At 39.6% G+C, this 24582-nt stretch overlaps 1 protein-coding gene across 1 annotated transcript; it reads left to right on the top strand.

Annotated features, from left to right (window-relative positions):
• The first annotated feature begins 206 nt into the window (after window positions 1-206).
• Window positions 207-24582, top strand: ccdc24 (coiled-coil domain containing 24). Its single transcript, XM_044015040.1, has 9 exons — window positions 207-240; window positions 1374-1541; window positions 7640-7812; window positions 12809-12925; window positions 13017-13121; window positions 16417-16471; window positions 22367-22430; window positions 22558-22666; window positions 23213-24582. Exons 2-9 carry the CDS (start codon window positions 1386-1388, stop codon window positions 24261-24263), a joined length of 1830 nt encoding a protein of 609 aa, XP_043870975.1. The 5' UTR covers window positions 207-240; window positions 1374-1385; the 3' UTR covers window positions 24264-24582.

Genomic DNA, 24582 nt, shown 5'->3' with positions numbered 1-24582 from the left:
GTTGTTCTCACTTTTCATCGTGTTTGGCTTTCATTAACCTGGTCTGTAAAAGTACCTTGTAAAATCTATTTTTAAATGGTGCTATATTATTATTATTAGTAGTAGTAGTAGTAGTTGTGGTATCATTATACTTCCACTATAATTAATTTTTTCGGAAACAATCGACCTATCTCGCGAGATCTCCACTTAGCAACCGGGATGTTTACCCTGGATACCACAGCCTCGCTCGATACATGCGAGGTGAGCTGTTTTTTTCTCCTCGGTAAAACTGCAGTATATTAAAAAATGTCGTACATTTTCACAGAGCGAAGCAGTGTGTTTTACAGCTAAGTAATATGTTATGTGTTAGTGTTATTTATGCTATGTTGACTCTTTTAACACGTGGTGTTTGTTGAGTAGCTTTTAGATGTGTTATAGCTATAGCTAATGTTAGCCACCAGCAGACAACGCTGAACAGGTAAGGAAACGTGTGAATATATCAAATATTTGTCCTGTCAATCAAGCACATTCATGCAGTAAATTACAATATATATTAGTGATAGCAAGTGAATCTAAAGTGTAGTGAGGTAGAGGTACAACAACTCAAGGAAAGCTCTTAATGTTAACTTTAAGACAATATTTCACTAAATAATCTACATTTACACATGCAAAACTGAGAATTTAATGTTTTTCCTTGCTTTTGTCTGTCTTAAGTCGACTAAATAAAGTTAAGCATGGATTTTTGATTAAACTTTCTTGGTGTATAGGTTCATTATTAGATTTCTGCTACATGTGGTATGTTCTGTTATATTTTGAGTTTTGTGTGAAGGAAGAGTAGCAGCTTCCTCAGTGGCAGCTAATGGATTCCACAAACAATGAACGATGCCTTTAGACCACATAAGATCAGGTCCAGATCCAAAACTACTGCACTCAGTGTTGTCAAAACTAGTCTAGATTATCCCAGAGAGACGAGAGAAAGAAGTACTCGTGACAACTTTATCCTACATCACACATCAGCTACCTCACCTGGCAGCTAATGGAAGCCAAATAAATAAAAAAAAACAATGAACAATGTACCTTTCATACATGTCTGCATTACTGTGTAGTTTGGGCAAAATCCAGATTAAGATCTGGTTCTGAAGCATGAAGAACATCTCTTGAAGATACACATATGTTATTAAAATATGGATATTTTCTAATTATGAATGAAATTGATTCGTTCCTCATTTTCAGTCAACCAGAAACTTTGTGATGTGTTCTCAAATGGCCCATGTTGACTGGAACAATTATTTTAAGTGAATCAGACAATGTGGTGATCTGAGCAGAGGCTTTTCCTCTCCAAGTGCTTCCTCTAGATTTTTACCATATGTTACTTTCTATTCCCTCATGCTTAGATTGACATACACATGCAGCCTCCTGATGAAAGCCAGCTCTGGTGCCACAGCCCGGGCCCGTCCCTGTGGAAACTTATTGCCGAGTATGTTCCGGAGTCAGAGCTGTCAAAGATCTACACAGCACTGGGCCACGTTGTGGTTGACATGTACACAGAAGTTCACAATGAGGTGAGAGGGTTTTTTTTTTTATTGACTTTGTGTTTTATTCCTTCAGATAATCCAAATGTCTGGTCTCTTTCTAATAGAATTAAGCAAGAACCACCACAATAACATTTCCAAGAATTTCCATTTGAGCGAGGAGCATTAAAAAAGTTGTCTAGCGCTTCTGGTCAAACAGTTTAAGAATGCTGATTTAAGGTTAGTTTGGCTATGTGCACTCATTCATTAAAATTACCAAATTTAAATAAAAGTCAAATGTGGGTTAACTGGCACCTTGCCATGGTCAACTTTAAATAGGAGCCAGAAAGACATTAATATTTACTCATGGCCAAACAAACAATCAGCCCCAAAGTCCTTCAGTACTCAGCTCAGTGTAAACTATTGACTCTTGGTGAACTTGTGCATGGTCAGTGAGAAAAAGCGCTGCAGCCAAGGAAGAAGAGCAGAAGAACAGGTCAAGTGAAGGTGAAGGACTATTTTCACTATATGGTACCGCCTCGGCTTGGTTGGTTCTCCATTACAATATATCACCTCCTTTGTTTCATACCTGACACACACAAACTTGTGACTAGTGACTTGTAAAGCAGTTGTTTTCAGCGAACTGAATCATTAGAATCATTTAATTAGAAAGATTAGTCCAGTATTTCCTCCATGACCAGAGCACAGACTCTGTCTGACACGGTCACTGGACTGAAATACAGCGGGAGGGTTTGTGATGTGGCTTGCCGCTCGTGATCACAGGCTTGCAGCAGTGCTGTCACTAAATACACCAGACTCCTGATGAGATTTCAGACATCTCCTTGCTAAATGTTGGAGATTGACCCCGTTTTCAGGATTATTAAGTCTTTTTTAACTGATCTACAATTTGGCATTGTTCGGTTTGATTCTTGTGACGACACTCTGACCAATCAGTGCATGGCAGTCTGACGCCGTCACGCATAGTATCGCCTCAGCTCTCTTGGAACCTCGCCTGAGCAGGTGCAAAAAAAGTACCAGGTACCGCTAATGGAAAGACAAAATAACCATGTCGTGGTGTGGCGAGTCAAGCCGCGCTAGTGAAAACACACCATAAGGTGCTTGACTGAACTGGAAGAAAGAAGCATGTTCAGAGATACAGTAGCTCACTGAATAACGTGGATATTTCCCTTGTTTAAACTATAAAATATCACAATATAGTTTTGAAAAAGCCTCATCACAAGGTCCAAAAGGGCACAGTTGTGTTGTTTTTTCTCATTTTTAATTCTTACACCAAACTTTCTTTCACTTGTGCCACCATCTCTCTCTCTTTGGTATTTAAATCTATCCATCTGCAGATGTTATTAACTTGAACACATACACACACACACTCTAGTCTGTCTCTGCTCTCAAGCTGTTCCATGTATGCACTAACCACGCAGTACTTTTGTGAGAGTTGACATGAGGAAAACCACATGTGGCGACTACAAAACACGTTAAGGCTGCTTGTTGTTTTTTTAACATGGAAACATGTCTTCGTACACACACTGGTACATGTCAGTGTGCGTGTGTGTGTGTGTGTGTGTGTGTACCATTCTCCAGGACACACTCAGGGTTAAAAATAAAATCTATTTAAATGTCAAAGACTTATCACAGACAAATAAGTTTGAACCACACATTAAATAAACTCTTTTTCATACACAAACACACACAAAGAAAGAGACCCAGTAAGCGTGTGAGTCAGAGGGTCGGACTAACAGGGTTAAAGAGGTTAATCCTCAACTGTTGATAAGACTCTTAGCACATACTATCACAGGACGTGTGTGTGTGTGTGTGTGTGCATGTACAGTATGTGTGTCTTTCTCTCTTTGTGGGGGAAGTCTCGCTTCAGCCGGCTTTTGAAGATTTTAAGGTTAAATACTAACATTAGGGTTGGGGTTAGGCAATTATGCGATGGTTAAGGTGAGCATAAGGGGCTAGACAATGCATTAGTGACCTCCCAGCTTGAGAGAGAGTATTGCTGTGATATTTTCTCACCTGCACATGAGTGGCCGAGTGTGAAGGCCACAGATGGAGAGAAAGACAAAGGCTATTTTCAAACTGCTGGCAGTTTAGATCCCTTTAGACCAGGGCCCATTATTTTCTAAGCCATTGAATATTGGGGCGAAAAGAGTTCTAATCTAATCTAATGTGCAGATGGTTTTGTTTTAAAAAAAAAAGTAACTTGAATTTAACTGTTACTAGTGTTTTAAAACTGCTGTTTGACTTCAGAATAAAAGGCAGTGAATTCTGCATTTAAATTTCCAATTTTTAAATTCAGATATTAATGCTGCCGGGCCAGTTTGCTGACCACTGCTTTAATCAAATCCAAAAGCCCAGACATAACCATTCAATCTACATAAGTTGCTTTGGTGTTAATGTAAGTACTTTGTGTCTTTGTGTCTGATTGTCAAACATTGATGCAGGAAAAATGGGGGCGCATCATCTCGCTTGCCAAACAAAATAAAGTTGCAGTGTACGACTCATGATTAATTTGCACAAAACTCAATGGAAGACTGTGGTAAATACTGCAACGTTCCATGTGAAAAGTCACAACCTTGAGCGAAGCTTGAGTGAATACTTCCTGCAGATTTTGATGTTGTGTGTTGCGTAAAGAGTGACGCAAAAGACTATTTAAAGTCCAGTTGGAGCAGCCAGGAATCTGGATTTAAAATGAAACTCAAACCACCTCCAAATGTGGCTTAAATTGGATTTGGAAAAATCTTATTTCATGTTGAACGAGGCTTTAGTTTGAGAGATGCCAATACGTTGTTACAGCTATACAGGTACAGCATGCTTATCTGGGCAGATCCCCCATCTGCTTCCAGGACAGCCTCAGCACTTTTTGTGACAGTGATTCATCAAGAAAGAAGTAGAAATGTCTTTGAGATGCTGAGGTGCCATGTTGACATACAGTAAGTGTATCACATTATTTCTGCATATTTGTCAGCAACACTCTGCTTTGTAAATTCCAATCTCCAGCTCCGCTTCTCAAAAGTCCACTGTAATTATATCCGGTGACTTTGGAGGCCACAGGAATACAGTGTACTCACTGCTATGTTCATGAATCCACTTTGCTTTGTCACATTTTAATGCTGGATGAAGCCATTACCAGATGGGTAAGCTGTGGCCGTCAAGAAATGCAAACAGATGTTATGTTGACAGAACTACTCACAGGCTTTTCTGTTTGTCTGTGTTCTGTTTGTTTTTTTCTTTTTTACATAACTGTGAATAAATAAACTACAAAGACAGTTGTGTGTGTGAAAATCCCAAGAGATCAGCAGAAATATTCACACCAGCCCATCTGGCATTAACAATCATGCCACAAAGTCACTGAGATCATCTTTTCTTTTCTGCTCCGATGTTTGATGTAAACATTAACTGAGGCTCAACCTGCATCTGCTCGGTCATGTACATTTAGCTGCTGCTACGTGGCGAGAATAGCTGATGGGATAATTGTATAAATAAGCACTTGAATAGGTGAACATTTACTGTCCTTGTTTAAGCTCCCTCATTTTTGTCTCTCTCCCTCGGCCCATGTAATGAATTCCATCCCTCAGTAAGCCACTGTGAAACATGATATTGGATTTGCAGTCAACTCCTTCATTCCTCAGTTCAGCCTTGTTCTTCATTCATCAAGGTCACCATTGTCCTGCAGTAAGATCAAAGGGAATGTTGTCTCCCTTTTCAAGTCCCCCTACAAGACCTGAGCTCTCTGAATATCTGCCTCTAAAATCTTGCCCGCTCGCTCCACACTCAACGAAAATGACTCTTTAAGGTAAATGTGCTCGATTTCAGTCAGTGTAACTGCTCCCCAGTAGGTGTTTGCCTTTTTTTTTCCTTTAAATGACAGGATTTAACAGGGCTCCCTTTAAAAATAGCTCCTGGATGAGATCAACAATATCCCAGCAGAGGGAAGGAAAAACTTTCCAGGGGCGACTCGTTAGCCTTCACTCCTGGAACATAAACACTTCAGCACCAAGAGACACACAGAGGTGTGTGTGTGTGTGTCTGTGTGTGTACGTATGTGACAACCAAACAATTTATAAGCCACAGGAAATGAGGACATTTGTAAAAGTGAGGACATTTTGGTGGGGCCTCACATTCTATCACACCGTAAAAAAGGCTGTTTATGGGTTAAGACTTGGTTTTGGGTTTAGGGTTAGAGTTAGGTATAGGTTAGGGTAAGGTTAAAGGTCAGGATCAGGCATTTAGTAAGGGGCTAAGAATGCTGTACAAGAAAGTGTGTTTGTGTGTGTAGGGCTTTTGTGGCCTGTTTTGGACCTTTACCATGAACACTGACCGGGACCAAAGCCTGGTTCTAATGAGGCAGAACCTCATTTCTGAATATTGATTTATGTATTACATTAGCTGGTTATGACTAATGTAAGGGATAAAGTTTGGTGAGACTGTCCAAAGAAATGGAAGTGAACTGTTTGAATTGTTAGGTTAGGATTAGGCATTAACTGGTTAAGGTTAGGGAAAGGGGCTAGGAAATGCTGTGTCCTTACTAAGGTATAAAAACAAGTTTGTATGCGTGTGTGTTCAGTTTCCTCTGGTGTTTTTCTTTAAAGTTGCCTTTGAAATGATTGGCAGCTAACATGTGTGTGTACATCAATTGAATCCAGACTTGTATACCCTCACACTACTTTTTTTTTTCCACATTTCCTCTTTTTTCTTGGTTACTGCATCTGGTTTAAATTGGTCCACACAACAGGTGTGTATTCATATGCAGAAAGGCAAACAACAGAGTTGGATCCTGGCCTCCTGGATTCAGCCCTTCTTCCAGATTAGCAGGAAGTCGCGCATTAAAACTAACTTTCACTCACTCTTTTTTTGTATCAGTCCTTTATTTGCAGTAATCCTGTTACAGAGACTGGAAAGCTGCATGGTTCTGTGGCACACAAGGACACTTGTGTAACGAGGGCCAACCAAAAGTTTCTTAAAGTCATACTGTTCCCTCTTCCAGGAAGACTGTGTTCTAGCAGGTGACAGTGAAAAGGGCACAAAACGAAAAGAGCTACTATTAATAATACCTTTTGAGTTTTGTTTCTCTGGTAAATGTTTGTAAATATTTTTGAAAGACATTTTGCTAAAAACAATAATGAACACAGAAGTGTAGTGTTCTTGTGTGATTTAACCACCTACAGTGCCTTTCCAGTGTAATGGATTTTTCAAAAAGCCATATTTTTCACTCACTGACACTAAGAGGAAATAATAAAATCCTCACCCGACACCCCTGAGACATGAAAATCCCTGATTACTTTCTCAGTCAGGTTTGGCCACTGCTGATAAAAAACACAATATGGTAAGCGGACTGTCCACTCTGGTTCATTTTAGTTCAGTAGAAATATGTCTTGAGTTAGGGTTTGTTTATAAAATCCTCTTATAAGATGCAGCGCTATGAGATGCAAGTACTGAATAAAAAAAAAACACCTGGATATATCAGCAAGAATTGGAAATTGGAGTACTGACATATTCTACAAGTACAACAAAAAATACTGGTCTAAATATGTACTCAAGTTAAAGTAACTTGTGTCGTGCAAAAAGGACAAGGGGACACAAATCTTAAAAAAATAATTAAAGGCAAACCTTTACAAATTAAAGTGCTGACAAAATAAAATATGTAAACACATAACGTATTAGTAAAAATGGGTCGAAGATCACAAATGTTTTAACTTTCTCATCCACTCAGAGACTTTAATTAATGCTAATTCACCTGTCCACTTCATTCACCTGTCCTCATTCATTCATTCATCTGTCCTCATCATTCGTTCACCTGTCCTCATCATTCACCTGTTCCCGTCATTCACCTGTCCTCATCATTCATTCACCTGTCCTCATCATTCACCTGTCCTCATCATTCACTGTCAGTGTTTCCAGTGCGTGAATTCTTTCTTTTTTTTTTCAGTCCAACAATTTTTTTACTCCATAACAGATAAGATTTAAAACGTAGCAAAGCACAGTACTTCCAAAGATATATACTACATATATAGTACACAAAAACCTACTCAATTACAGTAACGTGAGTAAATGTAATTCATATTTCAGTAATGAAACATGTACATGTACAACTTTTGGGCAGTCTTTTCTAACTGTGGTAATGTTTGCAGGCAGAGATGTGGTATAAGATGTGGCAGGAGAGCCAGCGAGGAGGACAAAACAGCAGCAGGACGGGAACCCCGCTCTCCTCTCTCACTGACCCGCCTGCAATCAAAGAGCTGGTGAGAGCTGAGGTCAAGATGCTACTACAGACTCTCAGAGAGAGAGCCAACAGGGGGGGAAGGTAAGTGTCAGATGTCTCTCACTGACATCTCACTGACATCTACTCTACTGACATACACGCTCTTAGTGTGTCAGTGAAAGGTTATTGTGCCCCCCGACTGCCAGGGTTACTGATGCCCCCCACGATCAGGGCAAAAGGCAGAGAACCAGTCCATCACAAGGCCACATAGCGATGAACAGCTCTCACACTCACACCTATGGTCATTTTAAAGTGTCCAATCTGGCTAATGCCCAAATCTGCATGTTTTTGGACTGTGGCAGGAAACCGAGAGCCCGGAGAAAACCCACGCACACACATACATGGGGAACATGCAAACTCCATGCAGAAAGGCCCTTGTTTTAACCGGGGTCACAAACCCAGGTCTTCTTGTTGCAAAGCCAAGAGTTCTAAATAATAACCAACCGTGTGACCCTCGCCAGAAACATAATGCATTAAAAAAAACTCGACTAGGGTCAAGTTAGGTTAAACTTGTTTTTGGCTCAGTATAAAAAAAACTGTAAAGCTACAAGGTAATTAAATTCAGTTTAAAAATCTCATAATTGAGTAGTTTAAATGTATGTATGTGTGTATTTATGTGTGTACGCATGTATGCAGTTTATATAAAAAGCTTTTAGAGTCAACATGTGTATGAGTCACTTGCTATTTCACTGTTCACTGAGTTGTTGGTGTGAGAGAAATTTCAGTGCACAGTGCAACACGTCTTTATGGCTTTTCTCACAAGTGAGGTGATGGACGTAGAAGGTTGAGGCATTTTTTGTCCGAACAAAGAGTGCCGTAAAATGCTACATTGTGTTCTCTTGTCAGTAACAAATGGGATGGGAAAGCAGTGGAACAAAGGGCTTGGGGCGTAGGGATGCAGCAAACTGATTTGGCAGCCGTGGAACAATGCGATGGGACAATTATAGGAGAGAGACATTTATGTGTTCCACACCAGATGCCAACAGACTTCTCGTCTAGAAGTCACTGGCAGCTCCAGTGGTTTAAAGATACATTTTTAAGGTTGAATGAGCAACTTAACAATGTACAGCATCTGTGTTGATATGGCAAGAAGACTACCACTTACTCTGTTAAGATGCATGAGGCATAAAATCTGCACACACGCTTGATCTATGCCGTCTTTCTTTTTCATTTTGGAGATCTTAGTCTCTCTGACCTTCATCACAGCGCTCATGATTAAACAATGAAGAGTCAACAAGCAAAGATGACCTGTCACATTCTAATCATTGCCAACTGCACCTCTTGGTGACTGTATTGTACAGATATACGTTTATGTTTAGAACTAAAATGAGGTGAAATAGTGGATTTAAAAGTGTTTGTCAGTGGAAAGCTCACATGTCACCAACAATGAATGTCTGTCTGGTAAATTTTTGAAATACAGTCATCCGGGAGTTATAAGCTCTTTAAGACGTGCTTATGAAAGTTTGTAATTGCTACTGCTAATCACACTTGTAGCAATTTGTAGTTTAATGACTTCTATTAAAATATTCTGAAGAATGCCATAAAAATTATTTGTTGGCGGGGGCAATATCAGTCGGGGAAACTGTGATTCCTCACACATCCTCACATTACAATTTAACAGCCTAAATTATGCATGAAAATATGTGTGTGTGTGTGGGGGGGGTGATGGTTTTGGTGGTGGTGGGGGCCGATCTGCAGAATGAGGTAGTAACTATCCCGGCAACTAGCTCACTGCTGCCAGGAATGTTGCCCCATGACACCTCTCTGGTTTCGCTGAGGCCTTTTTTTATGAAAAGCACTATAACATTAGATGGATTGTTCTCTGTTTTTGTGACAAACGTATTTATAGCCTGTCAATTTGTCCACTTTCTTTTTTTTCCCCGCACCCATTCATGTTGCATTGTTAACTTGAATGCTGCAAGTGATTAGCCATGCCGTCATCTGTAGTAGACTGTGAGGTCAAATTTTGATTAAAACCTACCTATATGGACAAAAGTATTGGGACGCCTGACCATTACACCAACAGGTCCTGTAACAACGTAACCAAATACGTATACAGGACTATAAAATGAAGTGCTTCCCCCTTTTGCAGCTATAACTGCTTCCACACTTCTTGGAAGACTTTCCTCAAAATCCTGAAGTGTTTCTATGAGAAACTGTGCTCATTCATTCTGCAGACCATTAATGAGGTCTGACACTGATGTTGGATGAGGAGGCCTGGCTCGCAATCTCTGTTCCAGTTCATCCCAAAACCTGAAAAAACAGGCCCCAATTTAGTAACTGACAGGAGTGTATCTAAGGAATATTTCCCTGCTCCTCTCAACTTTAGATGGCCTTTTGGGTTAGGATTACGCAGATTATAGTTGTGATGGTCCCAGACCAGGAATCAAACCAAGCACCTTCTTGCTGTGAGGCAACAGTGCTAACCCCTAATTCGTCAATAAAGTGTGTCTGTGTCTGTGTGTGTGTGTGTGTCTGTGTGTGTCTGTCTACCCCTGCTCTTAACAGATCTGTGCCATATAATTCAATACTCGTCTTGGTCTACCCAGTACCAGCCAAAATCACTGAATCGAATCAGAAAAATGAAAAAACATAAAATTTGATATCACAAATATCACATAAAGGCTTCACAAAGCACAGATTGGAAATAAAAGCCATGATAGCATTTTAACTGAGTCATGGTGTGGCCTGTTTATTTCTCCTTCGTAGGAGCAAAGTATTTGTTACACAGTTGGAGCACTATGTTTTTTTAAACAGCTGCTTATGGCTTGCAATGCAAATGTGTTCTTAACAGCTTAGTATTTTAAAATATGTTGAAAAAAAAATCACTGCATTGGACTGATATTGGCATTTGTAGATACGCAAGGTTGTCTACAACACGGGGGTGAGACCCGCAATGATGTGTGGCTTGGAGACAGTGGCGCTGTCTAAAATAGAGTTTCATTGGGAGGGACCAGGATTAGTTAATGAGCTTATTCGAGAGACAGCTCAGGTTGGACATTTTGGCAATAAAGTAAGAGGGGCAAGGTGGAAATTGTTTGGTCACTGGTCAGAGATTGTGTGATTATATTGGACAAAAGATGTTGAGAATAACGTCCTTTAAGTCAGAAAAGTAAGGCCCTTGCCTAAAATACATATAAAATGCTCATTTTGAGGCTACAAAAACCAAACGATGTTAATATTTTGAAGCAATTACACAGTTCTACAAACATACATAGTATTTTTCTGCTAGTATATCTGTCCTACATTAGCCCGGCTAACACCAGACTGCATTTTAATCTGATTTGAGATTTAATACAGGTCTGGAATGGGTGTAGTAACGTCCAACTTCGAAGAGGCGTGACCATGGACGTAGAGCAAAATGCTTCCGTTCCAATCGGATAGACCAACAACCAATCAGACCAATGATACGGATGACGTACGTTGAGTGATGGAGAATATTTCAACAAATGTGCTTGTTGTAGTTTTCTAGGAGCGATGGCTATCTAGTAATGATTTTTGCCCGGGGAGGCTTTGTGGACCAAGTTGCTAAAAATGAAAGCAACAGCCGAATCACAAAAGACAGCTGCTCTTCATTGCTCCTCCATGTTGGATGTGTACAAAAGCTGCTCGTCTGTTGCCATCGTGATAAACTCGCCTCAACCATGCCAGTTGAGTTCAGGAGATTCTGAAGTTGGCCAAAATGGTGTCACAGTACACACTGTACCTTTAAGCTGACATTGACGTAACCACAAGGCCGCTCACTGCACTGTGTCTTATTGAAGTGCAACTGAGCGAGACACAGAGTGAAACCTCACCTGCTCACACGTCATGTAAAGTGCTTGGGCTGAGATGTAAATGGATTACTTGAAGTCCCCTTCAGTGAAGCCCTTTGTTATAGGCTACACGGGAACTGTGCCAGAGAAGTGAAGACGAAGCTGGTGCCTCTCAGGCAGCACCAGCACAAATCGCTTTTCTCTCTTTGAAGTTGGCCTCTTGTTGATATTGAGGCACGGCACCATGTGTGCGGATTGTGTGAGTGAAAGTGTGTGTATATGTGTTTGTTTCCGGCCTTTGATCATTCAATTAGGCTGCGTCCCAAGTGTGCACCACTTAAAATGGCTTTCAGGAATAAAACTAAACACTCTTGCCCGTAACAGCACTTTCACTTAATTTTCTTTCTGGACCAACTGTTCCTGTTAAATTTCAATGTAATATGCCTGTTGGCATGGAAATGGAGAACATTAATGCCAAAGTCAGCAGTGAGAAAGATGTGCAAATTATCATCTGTATGTGTATGTGTGTGTTTTTGACCTAAATTACTATACCGGGCTAATCAAGGACACTTTCCTGTGTCTGTAGCAAAGACTTATAGACCAGCAGTGGTTCTCGTCCTCGCGCCCCATTTCTCCTCCTGAGATTTGAATCATTTGCATGAGGGTGCATCGGTTGCCTGTGCACCTTGTAAAAGTCAACTGATTTATTTTATGAGCCTCCTCCTGTGTGGTCCTGACGCCTTAGCCTTATTGTCTGAATGGATAGAAAATATGTGTTAACCTTCACTCTGGGACTATAAAATGATGGAGAATCGGCCAGACTGCCACCACTCCCAGAGATGCCTACTTCACTAGATGGTTTCTTTTCCCTGAAATCAACTTTGCATTGTTTTGTTTATTAAGGTTTTTGTGGAAAAAAAAAAAATTAAAATCGTCAAAATAGGACTAAATGCCAAAGTTTGTTTCTAATGGCGGAGCACTAGTACATGGGCAATACCCAGGGCAAACACAAGAATGACATGCTAACTCCACACGGAAAGGCCCTTGGCCGAACTGGGATCTGAACTGGCGACCTTCTTGCTGTGAGGCAACAATGCTAGCCAATGCACCATAGACAGACAAGAACATGTATAGAGTATGTTATGATTAATGACAGTGGGGAAAATTAAGATTTAATAATAGTTTCAAGTTTCTCTCCAGTTATGCACTCAGCAGAGCCGACCAGACGAAAAGCTGCAGATTCAGTAAAAGATAGATTTTTGTTTGTGCTGTTGTTGCCATAGAGACGGCGAGGAGCTCCTACTGCGGTACAAACCTGAGACAGTCAGTTATGCCCTTGGGCACCTTGACAGCTCTAACGGCGACTGCATCAGCCGTGGAGATACTGATAATGGAAGCAGGTCAGTCATAATGATAACTAACTGTTAACCTGAATATTTTACAGGTTTGATATTTAAAACAAACATCTGTTAATCATCTCCTCTCCATCAGACCGAGCTCTCGCTGCTCAGTCAGGTCCTGCGCTGAAGATGAGATTGAGGCAGTGAGAGACAAGCTGAACATCACTGACATTGACCAAGTGGTGGATCACCTCAAGTAAGAAGCAAACAGCAGTGTTTTCACAACTTTTATTACAAAGAAATGTTTTGACTGTGACATACGCTGTGGGCCATACATTCAGAGTTGTCTCCCTCCCTCTGATTATTTCAAATGAACGATTTCAGGAGACTTTAATTTCACAACCACAATTGTACTGTTTTTTCTTTTTCCTGGTCGTGTTTTCCGTTTTGTTGACTTTTTTTCTGTGTCATACTGCTTTCCATTTAGCGTTCATATTTCTGCAATGAGAAGAAAATATAAGACAGAAACAAAAATCAGCATTTCAATATTTGCACATTCCATTGTGTTTCAATTATGTTATAATTTGCCATGTTCCACTTGTTCGCTAACTCATCTTTCAAATTCCTTGTTGCATGAGTTGTTTTCTCTATCATTTGTAAATCTTGTTCTGTTGTGTTTTTTCCCCTCTAATCACATCTGACGGGTTCGTTGTTTTCCAGCCCTTTGTAATTAGTGTCGATGCTGTAATTCAAACTCATTGGAATTTTCCCCGGGACAATGAGTTGAGTATTTAGAGTAGAAAATATGAATAGAAATTAGCAGAAAATATGCAAATGCATGCATTATTTTCTTCGTACTACTACTACTGTTATGGGCAATTAAGTTAAGGACCCGATGTACAGAACACAGACAGGCTGACCAATCAGGTTTAAAGAGTTTATTTAACAGAAATAATGAAGAGTGGCTTAGAGATGGCTGGGCAGGGGCCAGAGGCAGTGGCTGTCAGGAGGAGGAGTGAAGTCGGTTTCCAGGCTGAGCGGTAGGCATGGTGGCAAAAAAGGAACGCAGGAGAACTGGAACAAAAAATAAGACCTGAAGCGCAAGGAGCAAGTTATAACTATGGATGACAAAAAAGTTGGCTAGATATATACGACACTGGGTAACCAAAGGCAAAGGACTGGTGCAGAGAGCCGGGTAAAAGAGTAGAGCAGGATTGGAGTCTTGGAGTTAACCCTTTAACACCTAGCCCTGTTGCTTATTTTAACCATAAAAGGACCAGAGAATGTCCCGTGACTTTGGCCCATTTTTTCAGAATATCTTCATGTTAAAATACAGTTTTAACAATTCAAAATGAATTTCTTACTCGTTACTGTTCATGTACAACACTGCAGTTGTACATGAACACCAGATTTTGCATGTTAAATTTGTAATAATAATTATTTACAATAAAACATTTTTTTAGTCTTTACTGCTCAATGTGCAAAAACAGGCCAAAAAATGGAAACTACTGTATGTACAGGTGTTCTTTCCACTCTCTCCTCTCTGGCGACAAAGATGCTAATTCTCTGGCTTCCCGAAACAGTGTGAGTGAATCCAATAACCAACCATAAACATTGACGTGCAACTTCTCAGCTTTCAGAAATCGTTGGTATTTTTCCGATAGCACAAACCGTCGCGGAACTACGGCGATGCAAAGTGCAAACGTGTCGTCAGTGATACGCTCATGTTAAAGGGTTAAGGAGAGACTTCAGGATCCTGGCCGACGAGTACACACACATACACCGAGAAGAACCCTAACTAACCGTAACAACTACTACTGCTGCTGCTAATACTCACTAACCTTCTTCTGCTTTATCTTCCACAAAGAGATGAACAACCATCCACTCTCACCCTCAAACCTACAGTCAATTTAGAGTGTCCAATTTGCCTAATCCCAAAATGTGCATGTTTTTGGACTGTGGGAGGAAACCGGAGAACCTGGAGAAAACCCACGCACACATGGGGAGAACATGCAAACTCCATGCAGAAAGGCCCTTGTTCCAACCAGGTCACAAACCTGGCTCTTCTTGCTACAAAGGCAAGAAGTACTATTACTACTGCTAATAATAATAATCATTATATACATATTAGACTTATCAAGTCAAAAATAAAGGAACAGAGTTAAATCCAGAACAACATTCAGTAAAACAAATAAATTAAAAGTCATCCAGAGAAGTAAAACTGAAAACCAAGTCAGGAAAACTATGCAAAGAAACAGCAAAGAACAGGTAGCATAGTGAAATCAGTAAGCGGATGAAAATCAGCGTAGCTTCTCTGCGTAAAGTTTGTTTTTAAAGTATAATTCCTCCAGCTGTGGAACTTTGTCCTATGTTCTAATTTTAGAAATTCTACCTGGAGTCAGGAACAGTAATGTTTCTCACTCTCCTCCTCAGAGATTCCCTGTCAATCCCAGGTTATTTGTTCTGCACGTGTCACGGCTCATGACACACTGTAACGTACTGTATCTCCGCATGTATCTCTGATATGGCACACACCTGTTTACATACGCACAGCACACTCACTCAGCAGGGACACGTTTATGTCGCTTTCTTTTTTCTCAGATGAATGATTCATGAATGACAATCACATGTGATTTTCCCCCTGTTCTCCTCTCAACATTCTCCATCCCTCCTTTCCTTCCTCTGTCTCCCACAGGGCAATGCAGTCACTGGGGCTACCCTGGACGAGAGCCTCCGTCTCTCTTTCTCTTCTTGTCCTCTCCCTCACTCCCTTTTCTCATCCTCTCTATCGCGCACTTTTTCACTCGCTCTCTCTCTCTCCCATTTCCTGACTCAAACAGAACAAAAGGCTCCATTGTCACAAAATGGATCCCAGACAGCAGCAGAGCGGTCAGAAGATTCTTTTTCATTTGAAAGAAGTCTACTATGGTTATGTAACCGGAGAACAAGAGAATGTGGCGGAAAGATAGGGAGAAAAGAAAAACAGGACACTGTTTTTTTGATACCTCCTAATGAAAACTAAATAGGATAAACTCGAAGAAAAGTCCACCTTGCTGTCACCGTCTCAGTTTGGTTGTTGCTTTTTGCAACACCGTGATGTGTCTTTACGGCTTATGAAACACAGTAGAGCATTTAGAAAACTCTACATGCAATAAAGCATTCGTTTGGTGGTGTTTTTCTGAATTATCCGACAAGAAGCTCTCCTGATGTAGCCCACTGTGGCTAAAGACTCTCAGCACCATGACAAGACAAGCGCTGTGGTAAAGTGAGGCAGACAGGCGACACCTGTAGTTACTGGTAGAGATCAAATAGGGTTTGACTCATCAGGGCAGCAAAGTAATCCATATTCATCATCATTAAAAAAAATGCTTTGTTTGCTTTTTTTAAATGAGAGTCTTCAGTGTTGGCACCTGAACAAAGTCACAGCTTTCAGCCAAGGTGTTTTACTGTACTTGTCTGTGGAGACTGTTAAACACATGGCTTTCACTTCGACCTAGATTTAGTTGTTTAATGAAAGACCACTGTCTGTCTGTGTCTGTCTCTCTGTCTAGATCTGTCCTTGTGGAGGAATGTGAAATGCTGAACGGCCTGGTGCGGTTTTTCAAGGTAAGACACAAACACACAAAAACAAAACTTCCAAACTCTACTTTATTGTTCAGCACTGGCTGGTGAATTACTTCAGAACATGAAGAATAACATCCAGAGTCATTAAGTTATGCTTGTATTTACAATTGTGCGTGCCTTTTGTATTACACTACATGTACACCATAATATATCATCATAAAAGCTCATTACAGAAAGGATATTCTGTTGTTTCGTGTGACCTTAACCCACATACATAAATCTTAAGGTATGAGTAGACACAGCATCTGAACAAAGTTTATAACCTGACCACTTAAATCTTACTTTGAATCCAATTTTCTTTAATGATTACTTAATACATAAACAGGGCTACATGGCATACAACACATTATTGTGTATATATACAAATATTACCCCCACATTCAGTCTGTCACACACAATTAACTTCACTCATGACTTCCTTTCACCCCAGCCTTCAAAATAAGAGCCACTGGCTTCAGCTACAACATCTTCATCAACCCTTTGAGCTTGGCAATAAAAATAGCATACATCTAGTTATTTTTGTCTTTTTTGTTATATTTATAATTCATCTTCATTTTATTGTTTACTGCAGGGGTGTCCAAACTATGGCCCGCAGTTCAGCTTTTGATTGGCCCGCCGCAAGTTTTAGCACTGTAGTGGAATATGACCTGTACATACCCGTACTCAACTTGACTTAAATGTACTTGGTACTGTCAATTGAAGTCGATAAAATGTTCTAACAAACGTTAGTTGATGTATGTTCACAAGCTCCATAACTTATTTGCAAAACAAGCTTGTAATCTTTTTTTGTACATGGCTCTCACTGATAAAAGTTTGGTCCCTCTGGTTTTACTGTATGTCAATATATAACAAAACAAACGCTTTTATTTGTATCTTGTCATTTATTGCAAGTGATATTGTCATGGCAATGTTCAGCATCGTTATTTCCTAATATTGTGCAGCCCTACACATAAATATCAAATTATAATATCATATTTCCATTAAAATTTGCTAATTTCCTCAATCAGGAAACCCTCGTTAGACCCCCACAGGTAGATATTGTATTGCAGACTTCAGTTGGAACACACACACACACACACACACAGAGAGACCTGCACATGCAGACACTGTGAGGCCGGCAAGGGTTTCAGTCTAAGCTTGTTTTTCCTTCTGTCTGGCCAAGAGCTTTTGCAGTGCTGAGTAAGAGCGATCTCCTGCCAGTCACTCATATGGCTTATAACATTTAAACACACACACATAGACAAAGACACATGCATGAATACTGACAATCTGGTCACACTGTTATGCTTGTCTGGAGTTATGAGAGAAAGAAAAAAGTTAGCCAGATGTAGAGCTTTTCTGCAGACCAGATGTAAGAGTTATCTCTCTGTACCTTCTGCATACAGTGTTGTGCAAATACGTCACTTATGTGTACTTTACTTTGTTGTTTGTATTTCATTTCGCCTAACGATCTTTCTTACTTGTTACTACCAAATAAAATCAGAAGAAGAAGAGTTGGTAGCATTTTTCTTGTCTTGATGAGCTGCTTTACACTATAGTGTTGCCATTCAGCCATTCACACATCTTTTATAAACATTTACACGCTGCAACATAGGGTTAAGTGTCTTGCTCAAGAACACGTATAGACTAGCAGAGCCAGGAATTGAACCCACAACTTTTTAGATAGATCGAACTAACATATGCTACATAAATATAGTAAAATGCAATGTTAAAAAGCAAGTGCAGGGCAAAGAAGCAGTAAAAATACAATAAAATACAATGCAAAGAGGCAGGTCTACCAGATTGACTGTGTGAATTACACAATTACAAGAGACTAAAGTTTGGTGTAAATAAGATAAAACAAAATAGATGAAAACCAGATTACTACCCACAACATGGGTTATAAAGTGCAGTTAAATTGTGCATGTAGATAAGGTGCATAGTGGGAAAAATGTCCTTAGATTTTACACCAGAGTCGAAAGACAACTCTCCCTACCCTAAATGTCATATAATTTTACGTTATATTGTAAAAAAAAGTGTCTTCAACTTCTACTAAAGTCATTTTCTGGTAACATACTTTTCCTCATGTGTCCCTTTAGGTACTCTATACAAGACTGCTTCTGCATATAGTGTTGCATTGTCAGATCATCTGGCAGCCAAATATATTATATTTACATTTTGTAGTAGGGGTGGGTCAAAATATTGATTTGGTGATATATCATCCTCCTTGCTCGCGCGATACGAGAATCGATACGTCAGGGTAAATATCGATATTTTAATTAACAAATTAAAGCGCTCTGAAGTAAACAGTCCCTGCCAGTTTCACTCACCAGGCGTCACTACTACATGTCTCCTCGCGGTGGCGCTGCTCAAATGAATGAGAGAAACTCGGGCGGAAGTTACCTGGCTGAAGAAGAGTGAGTTTAATGGTGGAGAAAGCGAGAAAGCTACGTCAAGAGACGCTCCATCCACGTTCAATACATAGACTTTATGCACTTTGTTCTCTGTGTTGTGAGTAAACTTTTCTTGGACGTTTTGTTTTCTTTAGTTAGACAGATATAGTCACCTGAAGCAACACAAAACTAGGTGTATAAGAGAAGGGTGTGATGCTAATTGTGGAGACACTTTGCTTAGCTGTCATGAGGCGTTTACTGGAAATACAGTTTTTTAAAATGATGCTGTGTTTAAGCATATATATTGCACCTTTTTCTTCTTTTATTTTTATCTAGTGTGTGAGCAGCAGAGATGAAGCCTTGTCACAGATGGCAGCGCCAACCTGAGCTGTGATGTGATCATTAGCTTATTGTGTATTCCCTTTAGTCACTGCACTGGTGGATGGTGTTGATGCTGTGCCATAACTCATTAGTACTTGGAACCCTGAGAATCTTCTGTGTGATTTTTTTAGTTTCTGTTATTGTCAGCAAATGTGTTTATTTTTGCAATGGCTCCAGTTCAAGGCTCACCTGCTGAGATACAGAGGAATATATTATATTATATGATGTATTTTCTTCTTTTTATCCAAGCACAGAAGAGTCAAATGAAACTTCAAAGAAACACTTTTTTGATTCTTGTTTTAGTTTCCAAACATGTCTAAAATGTGCCTGTGGTCACAAAGTCTCAGTACCAGCATGTGTTAAAAGGATAAAATGAAAGTGGAGTCGGATTTTTAAACAGTGAATAGCAGAGCAGGGAAACATTTTGCCAGCTCAAATGAAATGTTACCACCACCATTGTTGACATCTGTTCTCCATTTTTTTCAGTCCATTGTCACAATGATTTGTATGCAGGTTTCATTATCACTGCTGGCAATTTAACTGGAAAATGAGAGGATGAGATGTTGATTATTTACAATTATAGTTTCAATGTGTGTCAGAAAGCTATACTTGATTAAGTTAAGATAAGAGCCCAGTCTGAGGAGTGTCATAGACTCCTCATCCTCCACCGTCATGTTTGAGATTCCCGTCGATTACTGTAATTACATAATTGCATGCAGATTCAAGAAAGAAAGACTGACTGCCTTTGTTAATGTCATTGTTATCTATCTTCTTTTCATGTGACACATAAACATCCAAACCAATGTCAAGTTGTATAACAACCTTTGACTTTCACGATATCTTTTTTTAATATATGTTTTTACTGGGGTGTTTTATTATAATGTTGGGAGTAATCATATTCAAAACCAACATTTTGTTTTTTTTCAAAAGCTTTCAAGTCATGTGTCAGACTGCATGACTTCCTTTGAATATCTTTATATTTCTCCTTTAAGAGTTTAAAAATGTTGATGTGGTCAGTCAGTCATCATCTAACCGCTTTATCCTCCACCAGAGGGTCGCGGGGGGTGCTGTGCCAGTCTCAGCTACATCGGGCGATAGGCGGGGTACATATATATAAAATATATATAATCCTTTTTTTTCAATAGCTTCAAGTCCCAAAAAGTGTTATTGTATGTAACTTCAAGAGTAATCGTATTCAAAACTATCTACTTTTTTCAATAACTTTCAACTCACTGACACCAAACCTGCTAAATCGTATACCTTTGACAATGTCATTGAAACTCCAACCCATTGTCAAATTATATAACTATCTTTATATTTCTACTATAGTTGATATATACTGTGTATATATATGTATATGTGTATGTATGTATGTATATATATAAATATATATATATATATACATATATATGTATATGTGTATGTATGTATATATACATATATGTATGTATGTATGTATGTATTGGGGTTTGTGGGTTTTCTTTTACCTGCAGATTGTAATGCCTGTTTCCATCCACAACCTAAACCTTAGACTCAATGGTGATCTTGCTTTTAGCTTTTTTTATATATTAATCCAAGGTTGGTGTCATATATAGACAAATGATTGTTGTATGTGTATATGTTCTAACTGCAGAATATTTCCAGTTAAGTTTGCTTCAGTTAGCTTAATGCCAATACGTTGTAGATGTGCCTCTTGGATCGGTTTGCAGAAAGTTGCTGTTTCAGTCGCTCCAGTTAAAAATAGCACAGATGATGTGGGTTTGGTCCTTGAACGCTCGTGTATGAGACACTGTCTGCACAGAGAGAAGGTGTCCTTTCTCCTTAACTGTGCTCATACTGTGATGTTTGCTGTCAGTGAGGGAATTTTGTCTGTAAAGTCCATCTGTATTATTTTTGCTTTGATTGTATTCCGTTGCTCTACAATATAGTGTCTTCATGCAGCTCCGAGACTGAGTGTCACACTGCTACAGTATGTTGTTGTTAGTGTCTGCATTTCCAGGTCATATACGTCAAATTGGCCATTAAACTGGTATAAATAATCACAAACTCTTTTCCTAGTAAAATAAAAGTGTCACAAAAAATGATGAAAGGCTGTGTTGAGTTGGGTTTTGTTTTGTAGCTAGAGTTGTGATCCTTGTTTTTCTGCTTCTGGTTGTTCATCACTGGAGAATTTTTGTGTTGTTCCCAGTGGATTTGGGTTTGAAAGCCTTATATTTAAGAATAATTGCTATAACGTATTAGGTTTCCCCAAAATATCAGCACATCTGTGCCACAGTAATAGATTCAAATCTAAGATTCTTCTCTCTCCCTCTATGTGTGTGTGTTCTTCTATGTGTGGCTTTGTGAGGACCAAGAATCGTGTATACCAGGACATTTTGGGAAAGTGAGGACATTTTGTGTGGTCCTCACAATTGTAAAAGGCTGAAACCTGGTTTTAGGGCAAGGGTTACAATAAGGAATTTAGTTGTGATGGATAAGTTTAAGTGTAAGGGACTAGGGAATGCATTATGTCTATAGGGTCCTCACTACGAATGCTATGAATATAAACGTGTTTGTGTGTGTGCGCGCGCTCTACAGCTGTTTTCACTGTCAGAGACACCACATATACTTCATCTGCAGCTCTGAAAAACGGCTACAGGAGGTTTGGGTTTGAATCCCGCTGGGAAAATAGAGCAGAAATATATGTTTTATATTTGGTGGTGTGTCTGTGTCTGTGTGTGTGTGTGCGCGCACGCGCTTGTATAAGTCTGTGGTTGCCATAAAGACTCCTCATTAGCATTAGTGCTGGTGTAAGATGAGGAGTGGAGGCAGACACACGGAAACAGACACACTTTTCAATCAGGTCATTGGTTTTGTAAGCTATGCTGAACACATGCGTGTGCACACACACACACACATGCATGGCTTTTATTGCTCCAAATGTAGATGTTTGAGGCCAAATTATGATGGAACACTGCTGCTCAATCGTTTAGTGATCACTTGATATATCCCTCTTACACAAACACACATTCCTTTCCTCTTTCTCTCTGTCAATTTTCCTTATCCCTTCTGCCGTTTCCATTCTTAATTCACCGTTCACATAATGTCTGCAACATTATCACTGTTTAATTTGTGTTCCTTGCAGAGAAATATAAAACAAAGGTGCAGGAGTCAAAGTGAATGTGAGATATCTGAACCTTCACTTGCAGGTAAGATAATATTATGACAACATTTTTAGTGTTTGCTGCCATCTAGTGGTGCATTGACCTTTATTGACATTGATTTTACTGTATTTCCAGACTTCTTTTCAACATTTCAATTATGTTGTGCTTATAGAGTTAAGAGAGCTACGAGGAGTGATACAAGACGAGTTGGAGCTTTACCCCTCTTCACTCGCAGCTTCACCACATTCTCTCCCAGTGAAGGAAATGAAAACCAGGTTCAGGTCTGTATGTTTTGTTATATACGCAGCTGTGACCCCTACAAAGTTTTTGGTTTTTTATTATTAATAAGTATAACTTTGATATGTGCAATATCAATTGCTTTGAGAAAAGGACATTGAGGAATTGTGGCAAACTGAAATGGATTCAAATTTAACATTATGATTTAATTTTTAAATCAGGGCTCTAATTTCTCAGACTAATGCAAGCAGGGGGAACAAAAGCAATAAAGAAATTAAAATATATCCCTCTTACCACCAGAAAACAATTTTGAAAATTAAATTGCATGAAATACAATGGTAATGATATCCTGATAAACTTGATCAACCAACAGGCCATAATCAAACCAAGGCTATGAAAAACACCAGTTCTATCAATCCAAACAAAATTATAAAAGAGAGAAGCTCAGGCAAAGAAAAAAACACACTTGACACTTACCCAAATATAATAACCACAAACATCTGTTTAACATTCACACCCTTCACAGGACATTACAGTGTTTATGATTTTGCTATTTACTATCTCAATAAATACGGATTCTCCTCTTTCAGACTATCAGCAGGACAAAAGGCCTCTGATGAGACTCTACAATCTTTACACTCTTCATTAGTCCTAAGACCACATCCACCTTCTCCACTGTGTCTCCCTAAACCCAGGCCACCGGTTGGACCTCGTCTCACTAAGACCTCTGCATCCTCCAAACCAGTTCTCCCACCCTCATTGTCCAGGACTTACAGTCAACACAGCACAGTATTGTCCAGTAAGCTGAGCAGAACACCAATCTGCAGCAAACTCACTACTTTAGGGCAGGTGAACAGTCACTCGCCTCTCATCAGTGGTCAGATAATGGTTAAGAGCAAACACCACTGTGGTCTTTCTCCAGAGCGAGACAGTACCGATCTCCACCACAGGCCCTGGACTTCTAGTCCTCGTTTCCAAACACAACCTCAGAGAAACTTACCGTTTCTCAGTGGAGATGATCCATCATCCCATCATAGTATTATTCACAGCCTGAGCAGCGAGTGTGATCCGTCAGCACAGAGGGAGAGACAAAGCTTCTCTGTCAGTAATTCAACAAACAACAGTATTCCCACCTCACTTATCCCAGCACTCTGTCATATGAGTGGGTTCAGAAATAGCAGCATTGACCATTCTGGGTCAACAACGGGGGAATCAGAGATGCTGAATGGGCAGAGGAAATGCACCGGTATTGTGTCATCATTACAAGAGGATAATGACAGAGCTAAGACTATTTCTGAGAGATCCCATTATTTTGTCATGTCTGAACCTGGGAGTCCCAGTGACAGGGAAAGCAAGAGTCACATTGATGGAAATAAAAGTAGTCATTTTAGGAAGGATTTAATCCAACAGCAAAGCCTTAGGAGCTGCTGTTTGACAGATCTCTCCTCACATCATTCAGACAGTGGTTATGAACAAGAGCAGGCCAAATGCAGTCAGTCACTGCCTGTACAGTTAAGTGGAAAATATGTTACTTTCCCCAAAAGACAAGTAAAAGGTAAACCGACAAGGGTCCACGAGGCTCAAACAGAGTCTATCAACATGTTTTACCAACCAGTGCCTCCTTCAAGAGTGTCAACATGAAGTCCACCCCATACTAAAGAGAACATGTTTGTGTGATTGTCATATATGTGACATCTGAAGCATAATGCATTCATTTTAAGCTCAGTGAGCATGTGGTAAGAATACTGAACAATTTCACAGCTGGATTTGGTTCTTCTTCTTTTTTATATCAAGCCTTAATCATAAGACTTTATAGATTAATTCCAACAGACACGGGTAGTAATTATAGTGCTTTGAACTGTGTAAATATGTATGTAACGTATACGTATTTCATTTAAAATGTGTGCTAAACTAAAACATGTACAGAATAAATGTTTAAAGACAATTGTGTTGACAGTGA

The sequence above is a fragment of the Solea senegalensis genome, unplaced genomic scaffold (genome assembly GCF_019176455.1).
Source record: "Solea senegalensis isolate Sse05_10M unplaced genomic scaffold, IFAPA_SoseM_1 scf7180000012744, whole genome shotgun sequence".
In the NCBI taxonomy this organism is placed as follows: Eukaryota; Metazoa; Chordata; class Actinopteri; order Pleuronectiformes; family Soleidae; genus Solea; species Solea senegalensis.
The sequence above is the reverse complement of the archived record's forward strand: the minus strand, read 5'-3'. Positions and strand labels throughout refer to the sequence as shown.

Bases quoted from the DNA above. Each gene is read 5' to 3' on its own strand.
- ccdc24 (XM_044015040.1), top strand. From the start codon at position 1,386: ATGCAGCCTCCTGATGAAAGCCAGCTCTGGTGCCACAGCCCGGGCCCG. The intron at 12,926-13,016 runs GTCAGTCATAAT...CCTCTCCATCAG, and splicing joins GATACTGATAATGGAAGCAG to ACCGAGCTCTCGCTGCTCAG. The intron at 22,667-23,212 runs GTCTGTATGTTT...CTCCTCTTTCAG, and splicing joins GAAATGAAAACCAGGTTCAG to ACTATCAGCAGGACAAAAGG.